Consider the following 20,337-nt stretch of genomic DNA (forward strand, 5'->3'; position numbering starts at 1 on the left):
TCCTCGCTCCTGGTGCCGAGTCCTTGATCGTGCCTGGCTGGGGAGCCTGAGGAATTTGGTAGGAACATCGTGGATGCTCCGAACCCTTTCACATTTTTGCTGTTGACTTCTGTAGGGAACGAGCATCCATCAAGGGGACGAGGATTTGTCATTGTTCCCCGAAAAAAGGGCAGTGGCATTGTTAAAGCCCAATGGGAACCCTTTGGAACGAGAAGCCTCCAGGGAGAAATGCAAATTTATATTGAGTTTTAGGACAGACATTGCCCAGAAGTCCCTTTTAAATCAGAAGATGGAAAGATTGTTTTATCTTTGGTAACTCTTTCCAGAGGACCTACAAAGCCGAGGCCATGAGCCACAGCTTTTGGGGTGAGGAGCTGCAGTCACTTGTTTTCCGGGACTTCGTGGTGGGGCTGGGAGTTGATCCCAAGGCGTGGGCACGGGGCCCCTTTGGCCAGTGGGATTGGCCATTTGGAGTGGCAGTTGCCACCTTTTCTGGAGGGGAGAAGGGATGAAAGGAGTTTTATGTGGCTATTGAGGACGTTTATTGATCCCAGATATGGTGGCTCCAGGATTGTGGGAAAACAGGCTGTCTTTATGGCAGGAGTAAATTGTGGGGGATTGCTTCACTGGTCAGCCCATGAAGGGCTGGCTTGGGGCATGGGAATGGTTTTGGTCACGGATCAGATCAAATCCCCCCTGCTGGGCCTCTTCTCCTGCTCCCAGATCTGTTCTCAATACAGACCACAGGAGTTGTTTACCAGAGTCAGCCACGGCTCGTGTTAAACTGCCCCGTGGGGTCCCGGGATCCCATCAAACTCCATCCCAGTTTGCCCACAGGCAGGCAAACTCCAGCCCTGAAACTTCCCAGTCCGGAGATCCGGAGCAGGGATTGCTGTATCCTCATCAACAGGGGCAGATTTTATGGCAGGGCCTGTTGTGAGGGACCAGGGCTGAGGGCTCCAACTGCAGCAAAGTTGTCTTAAATGAGAATTAAAGAGTAACTTCCGCAAAGTGAGGGTGGGAAATCCCTGGATTTACCAGAGAGGGGTGGATGCCCCATCCCTGGAAACATTCCAGGCCAGGTTGGACTGGATGTGATTCAGGGGAAGATGCCCCTGCCCATGGCAGCGTTTGGACTAAAGGACCTTTGTAGGTCCCTTCCAGCCCAGCCCAGTTGGGGATTCTATGAAATAAGGAATTTTTCCAAATTTTCTCAAGGCTGTCTTCTTCAGAGCGTGATATTCCAAGACCTAACTGGAGATTTTGACCATGTTTTTTAGAGGTCCTGAATTCCTGGGATAACGATGGTGCTTGACCGTTCCTGCTGGAGCTGTTGTGTGTGGGGTATGGATGAATCCCATCTCTCCTTCCTCTGGAATTCACACACTTGTTGAGATATTTCTTCTGCTCAGCATTTTAGGTCTTTCCCAATTTTTATTCGCCTTCCAGTCCCAAATTCCCTTGTTTCCAGAGGAGATCTCCCATCCTCAGCGTGGCTTTTCCATCCCTCCCGATGAAAGCCCTGATCTTTCCTCTCCTTCCAGGGCTTCCCCTGGTGGCCTCGGTGTCCTCCCGAGCTCCAGCTCCCATTCCTGGCTGTCCCCACAAGCTGCCAGGCCCTGGTGGTGGCTGATGTGTGGATTCACCCGTGCACCACTCCACATTCCCACTTTTCCCTCTCTCCAGGCCTCCCCGTTCCCTTAGGCCAGGCCTAAGCCCTGCTCAGGGAATTGCTCCTTAAGCCAGGCTTTTTTTGGTGCCCTCAGGAGAGATCATTGATCCCATCCCTCAGCAGCCCCTACGGAGCACCAGGAGCTCCAGTTTTCCTTCTGTCCCACATTTCCCACTCTGGAATTTGAAATCCCTCCCCCTGTGAGGAGAGCAGCCAAGCTCCCTCCCAGTTCTTGCGTTGTGTTTAAACCTGGATTTACTCCAGCTCATGGCTCCAGCCTGGGCAGGGCAGGAGCTGCCGTGGCGGGGCAGGAATCCTGTTTGGTGTCCCAAGGGATGCTTGGAAGAAGGCTTAGGAGCAGCATTCCATGTCCCTTGGGAATGGTCAGGGGGCAGTGTCCTTCCACAGGCTTTTCTTCCTCTTGGGAATCTTCTTCGGAATCTTTGGAATCTTCAGAATCTTCTTCAGAAGCTTCTTCTTGGGAATCTTGTTCTTGTTCTTCTTTGGAATCGTCTTCTTCTGAATGTTCTGAATGTTCTGAATCTTCTTCTGAATCTTCTTTGGTATCTTCTTGGGAATCTTCTCTGGAATCTTCTTCTTTAGAAACTTCTTCTCTGGAATCTTCTTCTTGGGAATCTTCTTCTCTGAAATCTTCTTTTTTGGAATCTTCTTGGGAATCATCATCTTCTTCTTGGGAATCCTCATCTTCTTTTTTGGAGCCTTCTTTTTCTCCTTTGGAATGGTTGTTTTTTTTTCTTTGAAAGCTTCTTTTTGGAATCATCTTCTTTTTCTTCCGCTGCTGCTGCTGCTACTTCTTGGGAATTTTCTTCTTTCCAATCTTGGCTTTCCCAGTTGCAAACAGATTCTCCTGGTTTGTTTTTTTTTCTTTTCCAGGATAGGGAGTTGCAGGAGTTTTTTGGTGGGATGTTGTTCCTGTCCCTCTCTGGTGTTTCTCCTCTCAGCTCACAAAAATAACATTTGGGGATCCTCGTGCAGTGAGGGTGAGCTGCAAAGCTCTTCTTGGAAAGGGAGCTATCCATGAAATCCGGGGGTGAAATCCTGATTCCAGGAAGCGATTGCCTTAAACACCAAAAGGAATCATTGGGAAGAAGAGTTTTCCTTCACATCTATGGGGTGAAGGTCTCTTTGTAAAGATTTTGAGGAAGCTTTTCTTCCCTGACATGAAACTCTTGGGAATAGACTGAGGGGGGGATTCCTAAAATCAGGGAAGGGATCCATGGAAATGGTAGAAATGGAACGGTTGGAGGATTTTATTGTCAGGGCTAAAGATACGAGAGAGTGAGGGAAAATCATGGGATGTGGAGTGCTGAGGAGAACTTCTTTAGTCTTTGGAAAAATATGGGATCCATTTAGAGAAGCAGGGATTTGTTTCTTCTCTCCCTCACAGGGAACAATTCCTAATTCCCAAGATCCCATCCATCCCTGCCCTCTGGCAGTGGGAGCCATTCCCTGGCTCCTGTCCCTCTGTCCCTTGTCCCCAGTCCCTCTCCAGCTCTCCTGGAGCCCCTCCAGGCACTCTGAGCATTCCCTGGATTTTCCCTTCTCCAGGGGAACATTCCCAGCTCTGCCAGCCTGGCTCCAGAGCAGAGGGGCTCCAGAATCCCGGAGTGGTTTGGGTTGGAAGGGACCATAAATCCCATCCCATTCCCACCCCATCCATGTTCAGGGACGCCTCCCACTCTCCCAGGGTGCTCCAAGGCCTGTCCAGACCTTGGGAAAGTCCTTCAAGTCTCCTACAGAATTCCAGGAGCTCTTTTCCCACTCTCCCGACATTTAACTGGACCCATCCTTGCCCCTCCTTTCCCGGAGGCACGACAAGAACCAGCGCCTGGTTTCCAAGGTGCACTTGGAAAGTCCATTATTTCCCACATCCCGTGGTTTTTTTTTCTCCTAAATCCAGGTATCCAAAATGCTCCCCGAACTTTATATTTCAACTTTCGGGAGGAAAGAGCCGGCCGAGAATCCCCCTGCTCATTCCGGGCTGGCTCCTGCGGCACGGTGGGATTTTAGAAAGTGTTTTTTAAAGGATGGCTGGAAAAGGGAAAGGTCCCAGACGTTTTCCTGCTGCTCCCTCGGCGTTCCGGGCCGAGCAGGACCTCAATTAGCGGGGCAGTAACGAGGCAGTGTCTGCGTCCTCCGCCGCTTGGCCCGAGCCGGAGCCTTGCACTTCATCATTCCTAACTCGTTGCAGTAGCTCCACAAAGTCCTCACAAATCTTTGGAGCTGAGCAAGAAATTAGGAGCACATTTTTGGTGTTTCCTCGCATGGCAGCTGTGCTGGGAGCTCCTTATTTTTCATTAGTGTCAGCCCCGGCAGCTCCAGGAGCTCGCAGGCTCCGGGCTGGGGACAGGGGAATCATCCACGGCCAGATTTTCCTGAATATCCCTCTGGGACTGTGGAAAACCTCTGCTTCCACTCACAAAGCAGGGAAAAAAGGGATTTATAAACCCTGCAGGACAATGCTCTTGAGGTTCCCAACTTTTTGAAGCACCCACACGCCCATCACCTTAAAGCAGGAGGGATTTGGGAGCAGGGAATGAGGCTGGAATGTGGAGCCAGCCCTGAAATGAGCTCCAAGGCTTTGGGATGAAATCCTGGTTAATATTTCTTCAGTGCTTTCTCTTGAAGCATCTCCAAAGCGTTTGAAGAACATTATTAAGAGTTTGGGAGAAGGGAGGATCTCTCTTTTCCACTCCACTTGGAAAGGGAAGAAAAAGGCAGCTTGGAATTTATTTGGAGGATGAGGAGGCTCCAGGTCCTTGAAGATTTTTCTGATTGTTTGCAGAAGCAAATCTTTGGTGTTGTTCTGGCAGGGGCTCTCCCAGTCACTGTGCTGGGGGAAAAGAAGGACATTTTTAGGTGGGATTGTTCCCTGCATCCATTCCTGGGAGCTCTGGGCAGTTCCAGCAGTGCCGCCTGTGGATTGGGACGAGGCAGGAAGGTGATTTTGGGGCTGCCTGCAGTTTTCTTCTGTCATTTCCTTACTCAGCTGTCACCTGATTGCCTAAAACAACCCGAATTCTGTGGTTCTGAGGTGAACAGGGAACAACTATCCCGGTAAAATCCCCAGGAGCTGAGGGAATTCTTTCCTCTCCCAATAAGGAATGAAGTTGAGGACGCTGAACGGAGGAGTTCAGTGGAGCTCAGGGGTTTTGATTCCCTTTGATCCCAGATGTGACCAAGGCTTTGGGGGTTGTTCCTGCCCTTGGCAGCGCTGGGTGGAGCTCACACATTGCAGGTGAATGTTGGATTTTCCCTTTTTCCCCCCTTTTCCCCATTCCCTGCAATTGCTGCCATCTCTGCCCCTTGTCCCATCCCGTGGTCAGGTTGTCCTGCAGTGAGGAGCAATTCCCAGGAGGAATTTGGGACATCCACGATGCCCAGGTCAGCCAGGAGCCGTGGATGGAGCTGTTCCAGGCTGCTCCAGAGCCTCTGCTCTGGACACATCCCTGTCCCTGCAGGGGCTGTGGCTCAGCAAAGGCAGCTGGGATTTCACTGGAAAAAATTCCACTGAAACTGGTGGAAAACTCTCAAGGTTGGGTGTCCTGACCTTGACCGACCTTGTTATTTTATCCCCTGTGTTCCTGGGGATCCAAAGGTATCCCAGAATGGGTTGGGATGGAAGGGACCTTAAAAATCATCAATTCCACCCCATCCATAGCAGGGACACCTCCCACTGTTCCAGGTGGATCCAATCCCAGTGTCCAGCCTGGCCTTGGGCACTCCAGGGATCCAGGGGCAGCCCCAGCAAATCTGGGAATTCCAGCCCAGCCAGGAATTCCTTGCCAAGATCCCAGCCCAAGCTCCCCTTTCCCAGTGGGAGCCATTCCCTGGCTCCTGTCCCTCTGTCCCTTGTCCCCAGTCCCTCTCCAGCTCTCCTGGAGCCCCTGCAGGGACTCTGAGCATTCCCTGGAATTTTCCCTTCTCCAGGGGAACATTCCCAGCTCTGCCAGCCTGGCTCCAGAGCAGAGGGGCTCCAGCCCTGGAGCAGCTCCGGGGCCTCCTCTGGGCTCTCTCCAGCAGCTCCACGTCCTCCTGGATTTGGGATCCAGGAGCAGGAGCAGCTCTGCAGGTGGGCTCTCACCTGAGCAGAACACAGGGACACAATTCCCACCTTTCCTTTGGGATCTGCCCAGGGCACAGAGGGGTCTGGGCTGGGCCATTCCAGCCTCATCCACAACATCCCAAATCCCTCTCCCAGGGCTGCTCCATCCCTTCCTTGCCCACCCAGCCTGGATTTGTGCTGGGATTGCCCATCCAGGTGCAGCCCCAGCCCTGGCCTGGCTGAACCCCGTGGCCTTTTACTCGCCCACCCCTGAGGGTTTCATGTTCTGCTCCCAAACCTTTTCCCACCTGGATTTATCTCCCCTCTGTTCCCTTGGATCAAGGCTGTGCTGGAGCCTCTGAGCTCTTTGGGGGGTCACGTTCACACCTTGTGAAAAGCAGGTGCAGCCCCATTAACTCCAGATGGAGGCAGAGCAGTCAAAACCCTTTGGAATTTTCTCCTTCAGCTTCCCAACCCCATTCCGCGGGGAGAGCAGAATTCCTTGTAAAAAAAGGGATTTTTTTTTTCCTGTTCCAGCAGCAGGTGGAGTTGGTCACCTGGAGAAGGGGATGGCTCCATCAAGCTGCTGATTCCTGAGGGCTGGGCAGGGATGCCACACGTGTGGGAATCCACGAGGACCTCCCACCTCCACTTTTCCCTTTTAAAAGGCCCATAAACGAAAATTGGAAAGGGCTGGAGGGGAGGTGTGAGATTTTTTTCCGGGGGTCTTTTATTTGCAGAGTTGGGGTTTTTTTTTATCCTTAATAGATTTATAATACGCAGCTCCCTTGATTTGTTTCCATAAAATTAACCAGTAAATTTCAAATGGAAAAAAGCCCCTAATAGGAACCACCTTGGCCAAGGCTGAAACGTGGCTGTGTTCAGGAAAGGTGGGCCAGGGCATTTTTCCCTCTGCCAGGTTTTCTCCTGGAGTGCCACATGTTGGAGGGATATAAAACTTTTACTAACGAGAACTTGGAGGAATTCTGACTTTCTAATTGCCCTTTTTTACTTTTTTTTTTTTTCCTGGTACAATCTGCTGCTTGTTTTGGGCTCTTAAAAATTGGGATTGTAATTTGGAAGTCTGGGAGCTTCAAACCTCGGGCAAGGAGGGGTGGGAAGGATCCAGACTGGTGGCCAGGGAAGGGCCGGGGGTGGCTCTGCTGATTCTTCTTGGAATTTGCATCCTGTGAATCCTGTCCTTGGCAGTGGGGTTTGGATAGTTTGGATTTCCTTCTTTTAATATTTTTGAAGTTATTTTTGAGCCAGGATTTCGTTGTAGCATCCACAGAATACGGCCAGGCTGTTCCTGCTGGGAGCAACCCCGGCGTTGGGATGAAGGATTTTGGTCACGGGTGGGACTGGAGGGTCTAGGAGGGCTTTCCCAATCCTTTTTAAGGATTATGGGATTCTGGGATCTACCTAAATCCCGACTTATTGCTGGTTGGGATGTTCATGGAATGGGTTGCGTGGGAAAGGACCTTAAATCCCATCCACTGCCACCCCCTCCCACTGTCCCAGGTGGATCCAGCCTGGCCTTGGGCATTCCAGGGATCCAGGGGCAGCCCCAGCAAATCTGGGAATTCCAGCCCAGCCAGGAATTCCCTGCCAAGATCCCAGCCCAAGCTCCCCTTTCCCAGTGGGAGCCATTCCCTGGCTCCTGTCCCTCTGTCCCTTGTCCCCAGTCCCTCTCCAGCTCTCCTGGAGCCCCTCCAGGCACTCTGAGCATTCCCTGGAATTTTCCCTTCTCCAGGTGGAACAGTTTGTGCTGGAAGGGACCTCAAATCCCACCCCATTCCAACCCCAACACTTCCCACTGTCCCAGGGTGCTCCAAACCCCATCCAGCCTTTGCTTGGACACTCCCAGAGCAGCACAAATGGGAATTGTTGGGAATTCTGGCCAGTACAAATGGGAATTGTTGGGAATCCCGGGCAGCACAAATGGGAATTGTTGGGAATCCCTGGTGGGACAAATGAGATTTTTTGGGAATCCCAGATGGCACAAATAGGAATTGTGTGGAATTCAGAGCAGCACAAATGGGAATTGTTGGGAATCCCGGGCAACACAAATGGGAATTGTTGGGAATTCTGGCCAGCACAAATGGGAATTGTTGGGAATCCCGGGCAACACAAATGGGAATTGTTGGGAATTCTGGCCAGCACAAATGGGAATTGTTGGGAATCCCGGGCATCGCAGACGGGAAGCGTTGGGGTCCTGCTGCCACAGCAGCACCTTGTCCTGCCCAGGGAATGCTGAAGTGGGAGATCCATGGAATTAGGCGTGGATTGAATCCTGTTGGTGCACGGTGCTCATCCCTCAGTGTCCAAGGAGGGAGATCCAGGCTCTGCCTGTGGAGGTTTCTGTTGAGGATGGACCTGGCTGGGTGAACTCAGCCTGGGACCCTCCAGTGGGGTTGAGGCAGAGGGAGAAGCCAGAGTGGGAAAGAAAAGGAAAACCAAACCCTTCCAGGGCATTTGCTATGGCTAAAAAAGCTTTTTTGTACTTTTCCCAGACGCCTTTAGAGGGCAGATCACGTCCAGGGAATGACGGATCTGGGAGGAGCTCGATGTTCCTGGTCTGGATTTGTGAGGTTGGAGCACTCAGAACCTGGAGAGATTTCTTTTTTTTTTATTTTTTTTATTTTTTTTTAAAGCATAATTTGAATTCTGCAATAACTTGTGGTGCTTTCAAGGGTGACCATGAAGTGAATTTACAGCAGCGAGATGAGATCGGGTTTTGATTTATCGTTGCAGACTTAAAATCTTTTTAGGCTCGGTCCTAAAACTTGTGGTGTGAGTGAAATATTAGTGATGGATGCAGGGAGAAAAGTCCTGGGAACATACTGTGGGAGAGGAGAATTATGTAATGTGTTGACTAAGTTCATTTTTATGTTAAAAAAGACCACAAAAAGCGGTTTCAGTTGGGAGAGTTGGTTTTGGAGAGCAGTGCTGAGTGCTGAATGTATAATTTCATTTTTCTCTGCCGTAATCTCTTCTGTAAGTCCCCAACCCTCACGCCCCAGCGCTTAGGAAAGAAATGTATTTATCAACAGAATATTTCACATTATCAGAGGGATCTTTGTGAAGTGAAGGCAGGGAAATGAAATTGAAGCTCTTCTGTAAAGTTGAAACTTTTCATATCGGGATTAAATATTCCTTACAGTCACTGTGCTGGGGGAGGCTAATTCTGTGATTAATTAAAACCAGCACTAACCAAATAATGTTCTGCTTTCTTCTGCTGCTCCCCGAAGCTCAGGGATCCTGGGGAAGATGATTATTCCTGAAAAAGCCATTTTGTTCTCCCCCAGCTGAGCCGCTCTTTGTGGCTCAGCCCCGTTGGCAGCTGCTTTGTGGCTTTCTCATCAAAAAAACCAGAGGGGTTATTCCCAAACAGAATGAAAAGGGCTTTGTTCCAACAAGGATTTATCCATTTTTTTTTTTTAAATAGTGTTTTTTAAATCTCCTGAAGGTGGAGGTGCTGCTGCTCCTGGGATGGGCAGGATGTGTGGGGCTTCTTTGGGTTTTGGGGTTCAGCTTTTCGCTGCGATCCTTCCCAGATTCCTCCAAAGGTTTTGGTGGAAAAGGGAGAAAGGACTGGCGTGATCCACGGGGGTCTGTGCACGGCATTTGGCTCATTCTCCCAAAACTTCCCTGTCTGCGGGCAGGACAGACAGGGAGGGACAGAGGGACACGGGGATCTTCTGGGAGAGCTGGGACAGAACCTCAGCAGGGCTGGGGCTGCACCTGGATGGGGCAATCCCAGCACAAATCCAGGCTGGGTGGGCAAGGAAAGGATGGAGCAGCCCTGGGAGAGGGATTTGGGATGTTCTGGAATGGCCCAGCCCAAAAAACCTCCCCAGGGCTGGGCAGATCCCAAAGGAAAGGTGGGAATTGTGTCCCTGTGCCCTCAGGTGAGAGCCCACCTGCAGAGCTGCTCCTGCTCCTGGATCCCAAATCCAGGAGGACGTGGAGCTGCTGGAGAGAGCCCAGAGGAGGCCCCGGAGCTGCTCCAGGGCTGGAGCCCCTCTGCTCTGGAGCCAGGCTGGCAGAGCTGGGAATGTTCCCCTGGAGAAGGGAAAATTCCAGGGAATGCTCAGAGTGCCTGGAGGGGCTCCAGGAGAGCTGGAGAGGGACTGGGGACAAGGGACAGAGGGACAGGAGCCAGGGAATGGCTCCCACTGGGAAAGGGGAGCTTGGGCTGGGATCTTGGCAAGGAATTCCTGGCTGGAATGGAATTCCCAGATTTGCTGTGGCTGCCCCTGGATCCCTGGAGTGCCCAAGGCCAGGTGGGACACTGGGATTGGATCCACCAGTTTCAGTGGGAGCTGGAACGAGGTGGTTTTTGAGGTTCCCTTCCCACCCAAACCGTTCCATGAGGATTTCACTTTGGTCCCCAGCTCCGAAGCACTCGGCACTTCGGGGCAGCAGCCGTGGCCTATCCCAGGGAAAACATTCCTGTGCCATGGAAAACAGGATCTCGGGGATGTCGGGGCAGCCTTGGTCCAGCAGGTTCTTCCCAGACTCAAGGAACATTCCAGGTCCCATCTCTGTCCCTCAGGTACCGAGCGTGTTCCCAGATCCCAGCATGGATCGTGTCCCGCTGGGATCCTGTTATCCCAGATTTCTGTGGGAATGGCTGGGGATATTCTGCCTGCAGGGCTGGGATCTGAGTTAGACCCAAAGGATCTCTCCAGCTCTTCCCACATTTCCCTTAAACACTTACAGGCTGTCCCGTGGAAAAGCCAAAATCCTGTTTTGTCCAGGCCTGAGCACGCTGGGCTTTTCCTGGGATTTACGGAGTCCTGTTGTTCCAGGAGAATCGGGCCCATCCCAGGGAGGTGCTCTGACCATGGCCAGTCCCTGAGAATCCTTCAAAAACCCAGCCCAGGCTGATAAATGGGAACAAAAGTGGAATCTTGAAAGGAACCTTATCTCCAAATGCCAGAGCCAGGGAGGGTGTGTGGAGCAGAACTTTGGGAACTCCCACGGGATACCAGGATTCCATCCCAGGCCAGGCCGGGGTAACTCCCTGGGGAACTTTGTGAGGTCAAGGGAAGATGGAGCATCCATGAGTGATAATTCCTGTCTGCTCCACGGCTGAGGGAGCAGCTCCTGCTGCAGTTCCTGCCATGGAAAACAGGGATGACAGGCAGGCTGTTCCTCAGGAAAGGAGCAGCTTCCCAGCGGGTGGGAAGGGAAGACGGGAGGAAATGTTGGGAAATGTTGGGATCAGGCTGGAGTGAGGGCCCTGTGTGGTGTCAGAGCTGGGGCAGGGGCAGCTCCACGCCGAGCATGCTCGGATGGTTCTTCCAGAATTCCCCCTGGATCAAACCCTGGAAAGCCCAGCCCAACACCTTCCCCCCTTGGTGAGATCCAATCCATGGCTGCTTTTCTCCTGAATATCCAGAGGGGTGAGGGACAGAGGTGGGGACAACCCCTGGAGAGTCCCCAGGGGTTCTGAGGAGCTCCTGGAGCTGGGATTATTCCCATGCTGGGACTGGAATTTCACTGGGTGCCTCTGGGCTGGGCAGGAGCTTTCCTGCTGCTCCAGGCTCGCTCCAAGCCCCAGGGGTGCACTGGGGGAGCCCAGGGAAGGGCAGGGAAAGGCTGGGAACACCCAGGGGTAGTGGAAGGTGTCCCTGCCCTGGGAAGGGCTGGAATGGGATGAGCTTTTCCAACCCAAACCTCTCTGTGATTCCACGAACTGCCCAATTTTATAATTCTGCAATTCTCTGGTAGAATGTCCTGAGGTCAAAGCCTGAATTTGTCCCTTTAATTCCCCACTTTCCAGCTTCATTCCCTTTTCCTCTGTTTTTTATTCCTGAGGAAACAAAGCCTTTTGCCTGGATTTCTCCTTTTTAACAGTTTCACTGGGAGGAAAAAAAACCAAAACAACCCCGAACCCTGTTCCCTGTGCCATGCCTGGCTGGTCAGGGAGCGTGCTGGAGCAAAGCCTGCCTTGGAAAACAATCCCAATTCCCCGAGAGAGCTCCCAAAGGCAGGCCCTGCACGCTCGGGTGCTCCTGAGCCATTCCAGACCCCCTCACCTGCGAGCAGTTTTGGTTGGGGTTCCTCTGCCTCCCTTACTCAGGGCTTTGCTTGGCTCCCAGTTAGGAGTGAGGAGAGGTTAAAGGGACGGGTGGGAGTTTCCAGTGGAGCTTTGAGTCGTGCTTGTGCCTCCTTGGGCAGGGTTAAACCAGCCCTGGGGTCACAGCAGCTCCCAGGGTTGGGGGGTTCCATCCAGGGGTGCTCCCAGCCGGAGCAGGAATTTTAAATGGTTGGAGCAGGAATTTTAAATGGATGGTAGAAGCGAATCAAAGAATCCCAGTTCCACTCACTTCAGATAAATTGTAAACCATTTTTCTTGCCCAAGAGCTTGGGCTGCTAGAGCAGAGCCCTGAGCTGTGGAGTTGTCAGGCCGAGGACTTGCATGTGTCTGAAATTCCCTGCGGAACACCCATCCTCCTCCTCCTCCTCCTCCTCATCCTCCTCCTCCTCATCCTCCTCCTCCTCCTCGTCCTCCTCGTCCTCGTCCTCCTCCTGCTGCCTTCAGTGCCCTGAGCTCATTCTGGCTCCTCCGCTGTGTAAATGTGATAAATAAACTTTGTAATCGCACCACTGAGCTCCCTTTGAAGCTGCCCGCAGATCTGGATCCCACAGAAGTGTAAATCAACACTCGGGCCATAAAGGACTTCTTCAAAAGTGGCTTTTTTTGCGCGGCTGACCCGGAGGCTGTGGTTGCCCAAGGCTTTTTATCAATCCTCGTGTGATAAATTCCTCCTTGGAAGGGAGAGTCTGGATCATTCCCATCTCGCAGTGCTGGGCTGAGCAGCCTCTTCCCCCAAAAAAGGCTGAGGTTTAATGGGTTTTGTGTGAAAAGCTGAATTAACCCAATTACGGAACGAACTCTGAGGATCGAAATATGGCTGAGCTCATCCCATGGGTTTAATCCCATCCATGGGCAGGGACAGCTCCCACCCAGTGTCCAACCTGGCCTTGGGCACTCCAGGGATCCAGGGGCAGCCCCAGCAAATCTGGGAATTCCAGACAAATCCCAGCCAGGAATTCCTTGCCAAGATCCCAGCCCAAGCTCCCCTTTCCCAGTGGGAGCCATTCCCTGGCTCCTGTCCCTCTGTCCCTTGTCCCCAGTCCCTCTCCAGCTCTCCTGGAGCCCCTTTGGGCACTCTGAGCATTCCCTGGAATTTTCCCTTCTCCAGGGGAACATTCCCAGCTCTGCCAGCCTGGCTCCAGAGCAGAGGGGCTCCAGAATCCTGGAATGGTTTGGGTTGGAAAGGACCTCAAATCCCATCTAATTCCAACCCCAACACCTTCTCCTATTCCAGGCTGCTCCAGTGTCCAGCCTGGCCTCGGACACTTCCAGGGATCCAGGGCAGCACAAACAGGAATTATTTGGAATCCAGTTGGGTCCTGCTGCCACAGCAGTGCCCTTGTCCTCGCCAGGGAATATTGAACTGTAAAATCTGTGGAATTAGGTCTGGATTAAATCCAGGTTGGGAAAAGGAGCAGGGGGATGAGGGTAAATCATGGGGTGAGAGCAAAGCAGAGGGGGAATTGCATTTTCCTCCTCACACACTCGATGCCAAAAACTTGTGTTTGAGGAGAATTGATGTTTAGGAAAATCAGAGCCGAGGTGGATTTTAGCTCTGGATAGGCTGAGGTGGAAAAGACTTTTTAGGGAATGAGGAGTGGGGAGGGGTTGAGGCTGAGTCTGGGGAGAACAAACCCGTCCAACGCCGCATTTCCAAACTCCTTTTATTTAATGACCTGGAATGGAGTTCAAAAAAACCCTCCCGTTGTTGGGCCTGGTTTCCTGAGCCCAGGGAGAACTTTGTCAGCCAAACCTCCAACAAATTGTCTGCTCTGATAACGAGTTAGCACCGGGAACGGGAGAGGCCGAGCCGCTCCTGGTCCCGGCAGCGCCGGCTCCGCGGGCAAACTCAAAGCAGGAGCTGCGGCCGTGTGTTGAGTTTACACCTTGCAATAATAATCCCTGCTTTTATCTGATCCCAGGGGGATTTTATAACTTTGGAATGGCTCTCTGGCAGGGCTCCAGCCCTACTGTCATTTTTTATTAACGTTCTTTTTTTCCTACCCCCGTAGCCAGTCGGCTTTACTGGTTTGTTTTTTTTTTTTCCCCTTTTTTTTTCCCCCTAAGATTGCTTAAGGAATATGTATCCCATTCCTAGGGATATTGAGAAATGATATTTGAAAATTCGGTGTCTCAGCCCATTAGAGGGTCTGTAAAACCATCACAGCAGGAATTAATCAAAGCTGCCCTGGCCAGCCTTTAAATCATCCCCTTCTCCCCGGGCCTTATCTCGTGTCTCATCAGGAAAAGCCTAATTAGATCTGCTCAAAAGTAAATATTGGTGGTGGAGGTGAGGGGAGGTGAGACTCGAGTGCTTGCAAAGGGCTGCGGAAAACAAGGTGAAGTTACAGAAATAACAATTTTGGCGATTTGAGGGAGCTCCTTTCCCCTGGGCCTGGTGGAACAGCTTTTCCTTAGGGTGGCTCTGGGACAGAGCCTGGAGGAGCCCCTGGCCGGCTCTGGGAATGATCCTGTGGCATTGGGAATGATCCTGTGGCATTGGGAATGATCCTGTGGTGTTGGGAATGACTCCATGGTGCTGGGAATGATTCCATGACATTGGGAATGATCCTGTGGCATTGGGAATGATCCTGTGGTGTTGGGAATGATCCTGTGGTGTTGGGAATGACTCCATGGTGCTGGGAATGATCCTGTGGTGTTGGGAATGATTCTGTGGTGTTGGGAATAACTCCATGGTGCTGGGAATGATCCTGTGGTGTTGGGAATGATTCTGTGGTGTTGGAAATGACTCCATGGTGCTGGGAATGATCCTGTGGCATTTGGAATGAGCCTGTGGCATTGGGAATGATCCTGTGGTGTTGGGAATGACTCCATGGTGCTGGGAATGATTCTATGGCATTGGGAATGGTCCCATGGCATTAGGAATGATCCCATGGTGTTGGGAATGGTCCCATGGCATTGGGAATGATCCTGTAGCATTGGGAATGACTCCATGGTGCTGGGAATGATTCCATGGCATTGGGAATGACTCCATGCCATTAGGAATGACTCCACGGCACTGGGAATGAGTCCATGGCATTGGGAATGGTCCCATGGCATTGGGAATGATTCCATGGCATTGGGAGTGACTCCATGCCACTGGGAATAACTCCATGGAGTTTGGAATGATCCCATGGTGTTGGGAATGACTCCATGCCATTGGGAGTGACCCCATGGCGTTGGGAATGATCCCATGGCAGCAGGAATGCCTCCATGGATCTGGGGTGCAGGTTTGTGGCCTGGGTCACTCCGTCTCGAGGAGTGGAGTTGCTTTGAAAAACCTGACTCTGAAAAATTCAACTACAAAAAACTCAGCCCCAGCTTGGTTGGGCTGGGCCCGTTTGGTTGTGAGGGGTGGGGAAGGTGGGGTTGTTGTTCGCAAGCTTGTGGGAGTTTTTTGGGATGGATCCTGGAATGTTGAGGGATGTCCTTCCTGTTGAGGGCTTTGAATCTCAGGATGGTTTGGGTTGGAAGGGATCTTAAAAATCAACCCATCCCACCCTGCCATGGCAGGGACACCTTCCACTATCCCAGGTTGCTCCAAGCCTTGTCCAGCCTGGCCTTGGACACTGCCAGGGATGAGGAGTCCACACCTCTCTGGGAATTTTGGGGTTTGAAGAGAAACCCCCAAAGCCTCGACCTGCAGGGTCGAGCCCTTGATTGAAAGGATGTGCAGGAGACAGGAGTTACATCATCAAATTATCCCAGGATGGTTTGGGGCCCTTAAATCCCATCCCATCCCACCCTCTGCCATGGGAAGGGACACCTCCCACTGCCCCAGGCCTCCCAAAAGTCTTCTGGACTGCCTGCTGACAACCTCAGTCCACAAACGTGGGCCACTGACGTGGGCCTGGCCCTGGAGGTGGAAAGGTGCCTTTGTGTCCTCCCAGCCAGTCTGGAAAGAGAATTCCCGTCAGGAGCTGGGAATTCTGCCCTGATGGAGTGATGGGGGTGCTCCTGCTCTCCCGGGCTGCTGTGGATGAGGGAAGTGGTTGTGCTTGGAGGAAACTTCACCTCCACAATCCCAACACTTTGTGTTTGATTCCTACAAGCCACATCAGCTGTGACCAGGCCTTGGCTCTCCTGCCTTTTTATGTTCCTATGGAGCAGAGTGAGCCGGGATTGGTGGTCCTGGATAACAGAGGCAATTCCACAGGATAACCCCAAAGTGGCCTCACTTTCATGGAAAGGGGATTTTGGATTGGATTTGTCATCTCCTGAGGGCTTTGGGCCTCCCTCAGCCCCGCTTCCGTCGGGTTTCCGAGGGCACCCTCGGAAATGATGTGGGACCCGTTCCCTTTGTGGGGAACAGAACCCCCAAACCCCCCAGTGCTCCTCTGCAGGTCGGGTTTGATCCTTCCTGTGCCGCAGCAAATCCATGGAAGGGTTGTCCTGCTGCTGGGAATCAGCTGGGGGTGGGAGCGGGGCGTTCCGTAGGAGAATCCCGAATTTCTCCGGAGCTGCTTCCTCTGGGCCTCCCCCAGCCCTGCCTTTCCCTCACGGTGAAACCCAAACCTCACCGACTTCACAAAGCCAAAGAAAATTTGATATTTCTCACTTCTAGGTCACCTCAGTCCAGATCGTTTCCTGCCGGGAGCGGAGGGTTGGGAATGCCCTCATGGAGATGGAAAAGCCATTCCCGTTCCTCCTGGCGTGTGCAGGGCCTGGCTCCAGGATCTCTCCTTCATTCCAGCCTCGGACCACTCCTGTTCCTGCTGCAGTGGGAATGTTGTGCCCATCACAGGTCGGGATTTGGCTCCGGTGTTCCCAGATTTGGCCACTCCTGTTCCTGCTGCAGTGGGAATGTTGTGCCCATCACAGGTTGGATTTGGCTCCGGTGTTCCCAGATTTGGCCACTCCTGTTCCTGCTGCAGTGGGAATGTTGTGCCCATCACAGGTCGGGATTTGCTCCGGTGTTCCCAGAAGGGGATGAGAACAAACCTCCACTGACTGAATGTGAGGCTGTTCAGGCAGAAATCCCTGGAAAATCCTGTCCAATTTAAAACTCTCCCCATAAAAATCCTGAAAGGTGAAGATTCCTCAAGGTCTGAGTTGCTCCTGGTGGGCTAGAAACCTTTTGTGCCTTTGGGAGCATCCTTGGGCTGATTTTAGGATCTTTGGGAGTTGAGACATAAAAAGTTTTCCTTTTTTTCCATCCAGAGAGTGGGCAGGCCCTGGCACAGGTTGCCCAGGTTTGCTGTGGCTGCTCCTGGATCCCTGGAAGTGTCCAAGGCCTGGTTGGACACTGGGGCTTGGAGCACCCTGGGAGAGTGGGAGGTGTCTCCGGGGGTGGAATGGGATGGGCTTCATGGTCACTTCTAACCCAAACTGTTCCTGGATTCTGTGATTTTTCTCAGCTGGTGCTTGGTTTGCAATCCAGGTCAAAACTCTTCTCTTGACAAATCGGTTTATTTGCATTAAAAGTGCACAATCAAAGCTCGAGGGGGTAAATTCCATGTGGGGCTCCTTGTCCTGGAGCGATGCCAGAGGGACAGATTTCCTTGATTTCTAAATAACTGGAATTTAGGAGGTCTTACCAACTTTTGGTTTGGATCTCATCAATATTGACACCTGGCCTCGTCCTGCTGTGCTCCCACACAGGGAAGATCAATCCCTGTTGGAAAACAGAGGTGGGACCGAGGTTGGTGATCTCTCAGGGCACTTCTGTGGATCCTTGGTGACTCCGGTTCCGTGTCCAGGCTGAAATCCCACGTGTTTCATGCCGAGGGCTGGGGCAGAGGAGTCCAGGGCTGGCAGCAGCATCCTCCAGCTCGTTATCCCAGATTTCCCTCTCCCATGACCGCCTGTGCGCTCCGGGCCCGCTCCGCCCTGCTTAACGATCCGTGTCCAGCTCAGGGCTTCATCCAAAACTTCGCCTTTTCCCACTCTTTGATTCTCCCCTCTGCGGAAGGAGAAGGATTACATAAAGTGGAGGGTTTAATGAGTGCACTGGGCTTGCTTTTGGGGGAATTTCCAGTGGATTTGGGGTTATAACTTCGTTAGGGCCCGGTTGGGAAACTCAGGGCAGCGCCGGGTGGGCCCGAGCCCCGACCCTTTGTTGTGTTCTCTTCTGAAGGACCGAGCGCTCCCGCCCCTTTTTGAAGTCCTAATTCCCTTTATGGGATGTTGCAAGGCCTTTCCATGGAGTGCTGCCTCTGAAGTCCGAAAATCCCGGTGCCAAAAACGCCCCTCTCCCCAACGGCCTCGCATCCTGACGTCGGGAGCAGAACTTGGTCCTGGGCAGTGTCCGCCCAGACCTTTCCCTCTGGGGCTTTGTTGCAAAAATTCCCATTGTTGGGATTAATCCCCGAAGAGATTTCTGTAAAGGGATGGGGTTGGGAGTCCCCTGGCTCAGCTGGGAGGAGCGCTCGGAGTAAATAAACTCCAGGGCTACTCCTGCTTTCCAACCACTAGAGGTCAAGGTTGTGCTGTGGGATAGCACATCCCACAAGGATTCTCCTCCCGATCCAAGGATTCGCTCCTGTTCCCGCTGCAGCCGCCTCCAGGGGCAGCTTTGTACACGGAATTTTATAGATTACCCAGCTCGTTAGTTAATTCAGAGCTGATTGTGCGTGCTCTGAGGTGAGGAGCACTTTGAGGTGGATTTTCCAAGGAATGGGATGTCCATGCCTGGGTTTTCCAAGGAATGGGGTCTTCATGCCATGCTTGGATTTCAGTAGTCCTCAGATGTGGGAGTTACTCCAGTGCTCGGTGGGGTTCTGTTTCCCAAGGGGAGATTCCAGAGAGAATTTCAGGCTGGCAAAAAAATCAAAGCTGCTCCTGAATTATTTTTTGGGAGGATGTTAAAACTTCCAAGTTTTGAAAAGGGAATAATCTGGGAGGTTTGCACACAGATTAAGCACACTTTGTGCTCTCTGCAGTTCAGGTAGCAAAAGTAATTAATAATTGGCGTATTTTAATAGTAATTAACAATGTTTTAATTCTCCCTTGGTGTCGCTGGCAGCTGGATCTCCAATAGGTTTAATGGTTTTCCTGCTTCCTTCTAAATCCAGGCTGCCACATTCCCATAGGGAATGCCTTTTGCTACCTCAGAGAATCCTGGAATTCCAGAGTGTCCAGGAGCTACCTGGCCTTGTGGAAAGTGTCCTTGCCCATGGAATGAGAGGATCCTGAAGATCCTGTCTGTGGTTCCATGATTCCCACACAGCTTTCTCCTGATACGTAAAAAATCCACCGCATAATACAGGGAGGAATCCTCTAAATCAGTGTCTAAATCTGTATGAATTCAAGGTTTTCCGAGTGTTTATTTCCCAGTTACACCAGCACGCAAACCCACGTGTCCAGCACCGCCACATCCATGGGATTGGCCTTTTTTTCCCTGGTTTTGGCTGGGATTTGGCCCTGGAGACCCCTTGTGTGTTCGTGCTATTCCATTCCTCGCCCTTCGGTTTGAACTCGCTCAACTCCTGAACAAGTGGGGCTGAACCGCTTTTCCTGTCAATTATTGTGCTCCATATCGAAGTAAAAACAATGGAATCTTTGCAGGAGGGCACAGCGTGACCTCAGCTGCCAGACAACCCCAAAATCCCTGGAATAACTCGGCGTGTTCCCACCCCTCCATCCCGCCGCTTCCAGCACGTTTCCCTTGAGCACCTTTTACAGCTCGTTCCGCACATCAACAATGTGCAATTAAACCCTCCTGGGCTCCCACAAAAATGCTTTCAGGAACCTCTGGGGTCCAGATGTGGAATGTTTTGTGCCTTTCCAGGGCTGGAAAAGAGGAACAGATCCAGCGTTCAGGAGGTCCCCGCGCGCGGCCGGTGACAGTCACCACATGGCCCGCGGGCGAGCGCCGCCGCAGCTGGGCCGTAAACGGATCAATGTGGCAGCACGGGGCCACGGCGTTGGGGTTTGGAAGGAGTCAGGAGCGTGTTTGGATTGTTGCATAATCCCTGGCCTGCTCTGCAAATGGATCTGGGAATATCTGGGTTGGGGAAAAGGCGACGTGTCGGAATTCCGCCGAGCGCGCGGCGCCTTCGGCCTCCTTTGTCCCCTTGCGGGGCTGGCTGCGCCTCGTGCCTGAAAACCAAATTAAATCCCGGGTGGAATCTGTGTTTTCTCCTAGGCACAGCAGCAGAGGAACCTGGACAACATCGTGTCCCAGCAGCCCAGGATTAGTGGGGGGAAGAAATCCAAGAAGGAATTCAGCGCCAGCTCCGAGCTGGAGGTGAAGAACACCAGCCCCATGTCGGAGCAGGATTCGGGGATCCTGGATGTGGAGGATGAGGATGAGGAGGAAGAGGTAAACACCAGAGCAGGGACACTGGGCAGTGTGGGGTGGCTGTGGTGTCTCAAGGGGTTTGCTCCTTGCTCATGGGAGAGTCCTGAAGGTGCAGAAGAGGCTGGAGAATGTGGGATGTGTCTCCAAATTTGGTTATTTTGTGTTTTTATCCCTATTCCCATTGCTGGGCTCAGCACTGAGGCCAAGGATTGGGAACTGCCCACCCCAGTCTGGTGCTGCTGGAGAAC

The 20,337-nt window shown here is 52.3% G+C and overlaps 1 protein-coding gene across 13 annotated transcripts in view; it reads left to right on the plus strand.

The window, feature by feature from the left end:
- EXOC6B (exocyst complex component 6B) overlaps positions 1–20,337 on the plus strand; it is a 284,486-nt gene that overhangs the window by 99,462 nt on the left and 164,687 nt on the right. For 6 of the 13 annotated variants that reach the window (XM_085577334.1, XM_085577335.1, XM_085577338.1 and 3 more), the window contains 2 exons: positions 16,412–16,591; positions 19,934–20,110. In XM_085577334.1, coding sequence (XP_085433460.1) covers positions 16,412–16,591; positions 19,934–20,110 — 357 coding nt within the window. Of the gene's footprint in view, positions 1–8,251; positions 8,330–16,411; positions 16,592–19,933; positions 20,111–20,337 lie in introns of all 13 variants that reach the window. The other 7 variants (XM_085577337.1, XM_085577339.1, XM_085577341.1 and 4 more) reach the window with 2 other exon arrangements.

This window comes from Lonchura striata, chromosome 4 (genome assembly GCF_050655825.1).
Source record: "Lonchura striata isolate lonStrDom1 chromosome 4, ASM5065582v1, whole genome shotgun sequence".
Lineage (NCBI taxonomy): Eukaryota > Metazoa > Chordata > Aves > Passeriformes > Estrildidae > Lonchura > Lonchura striata.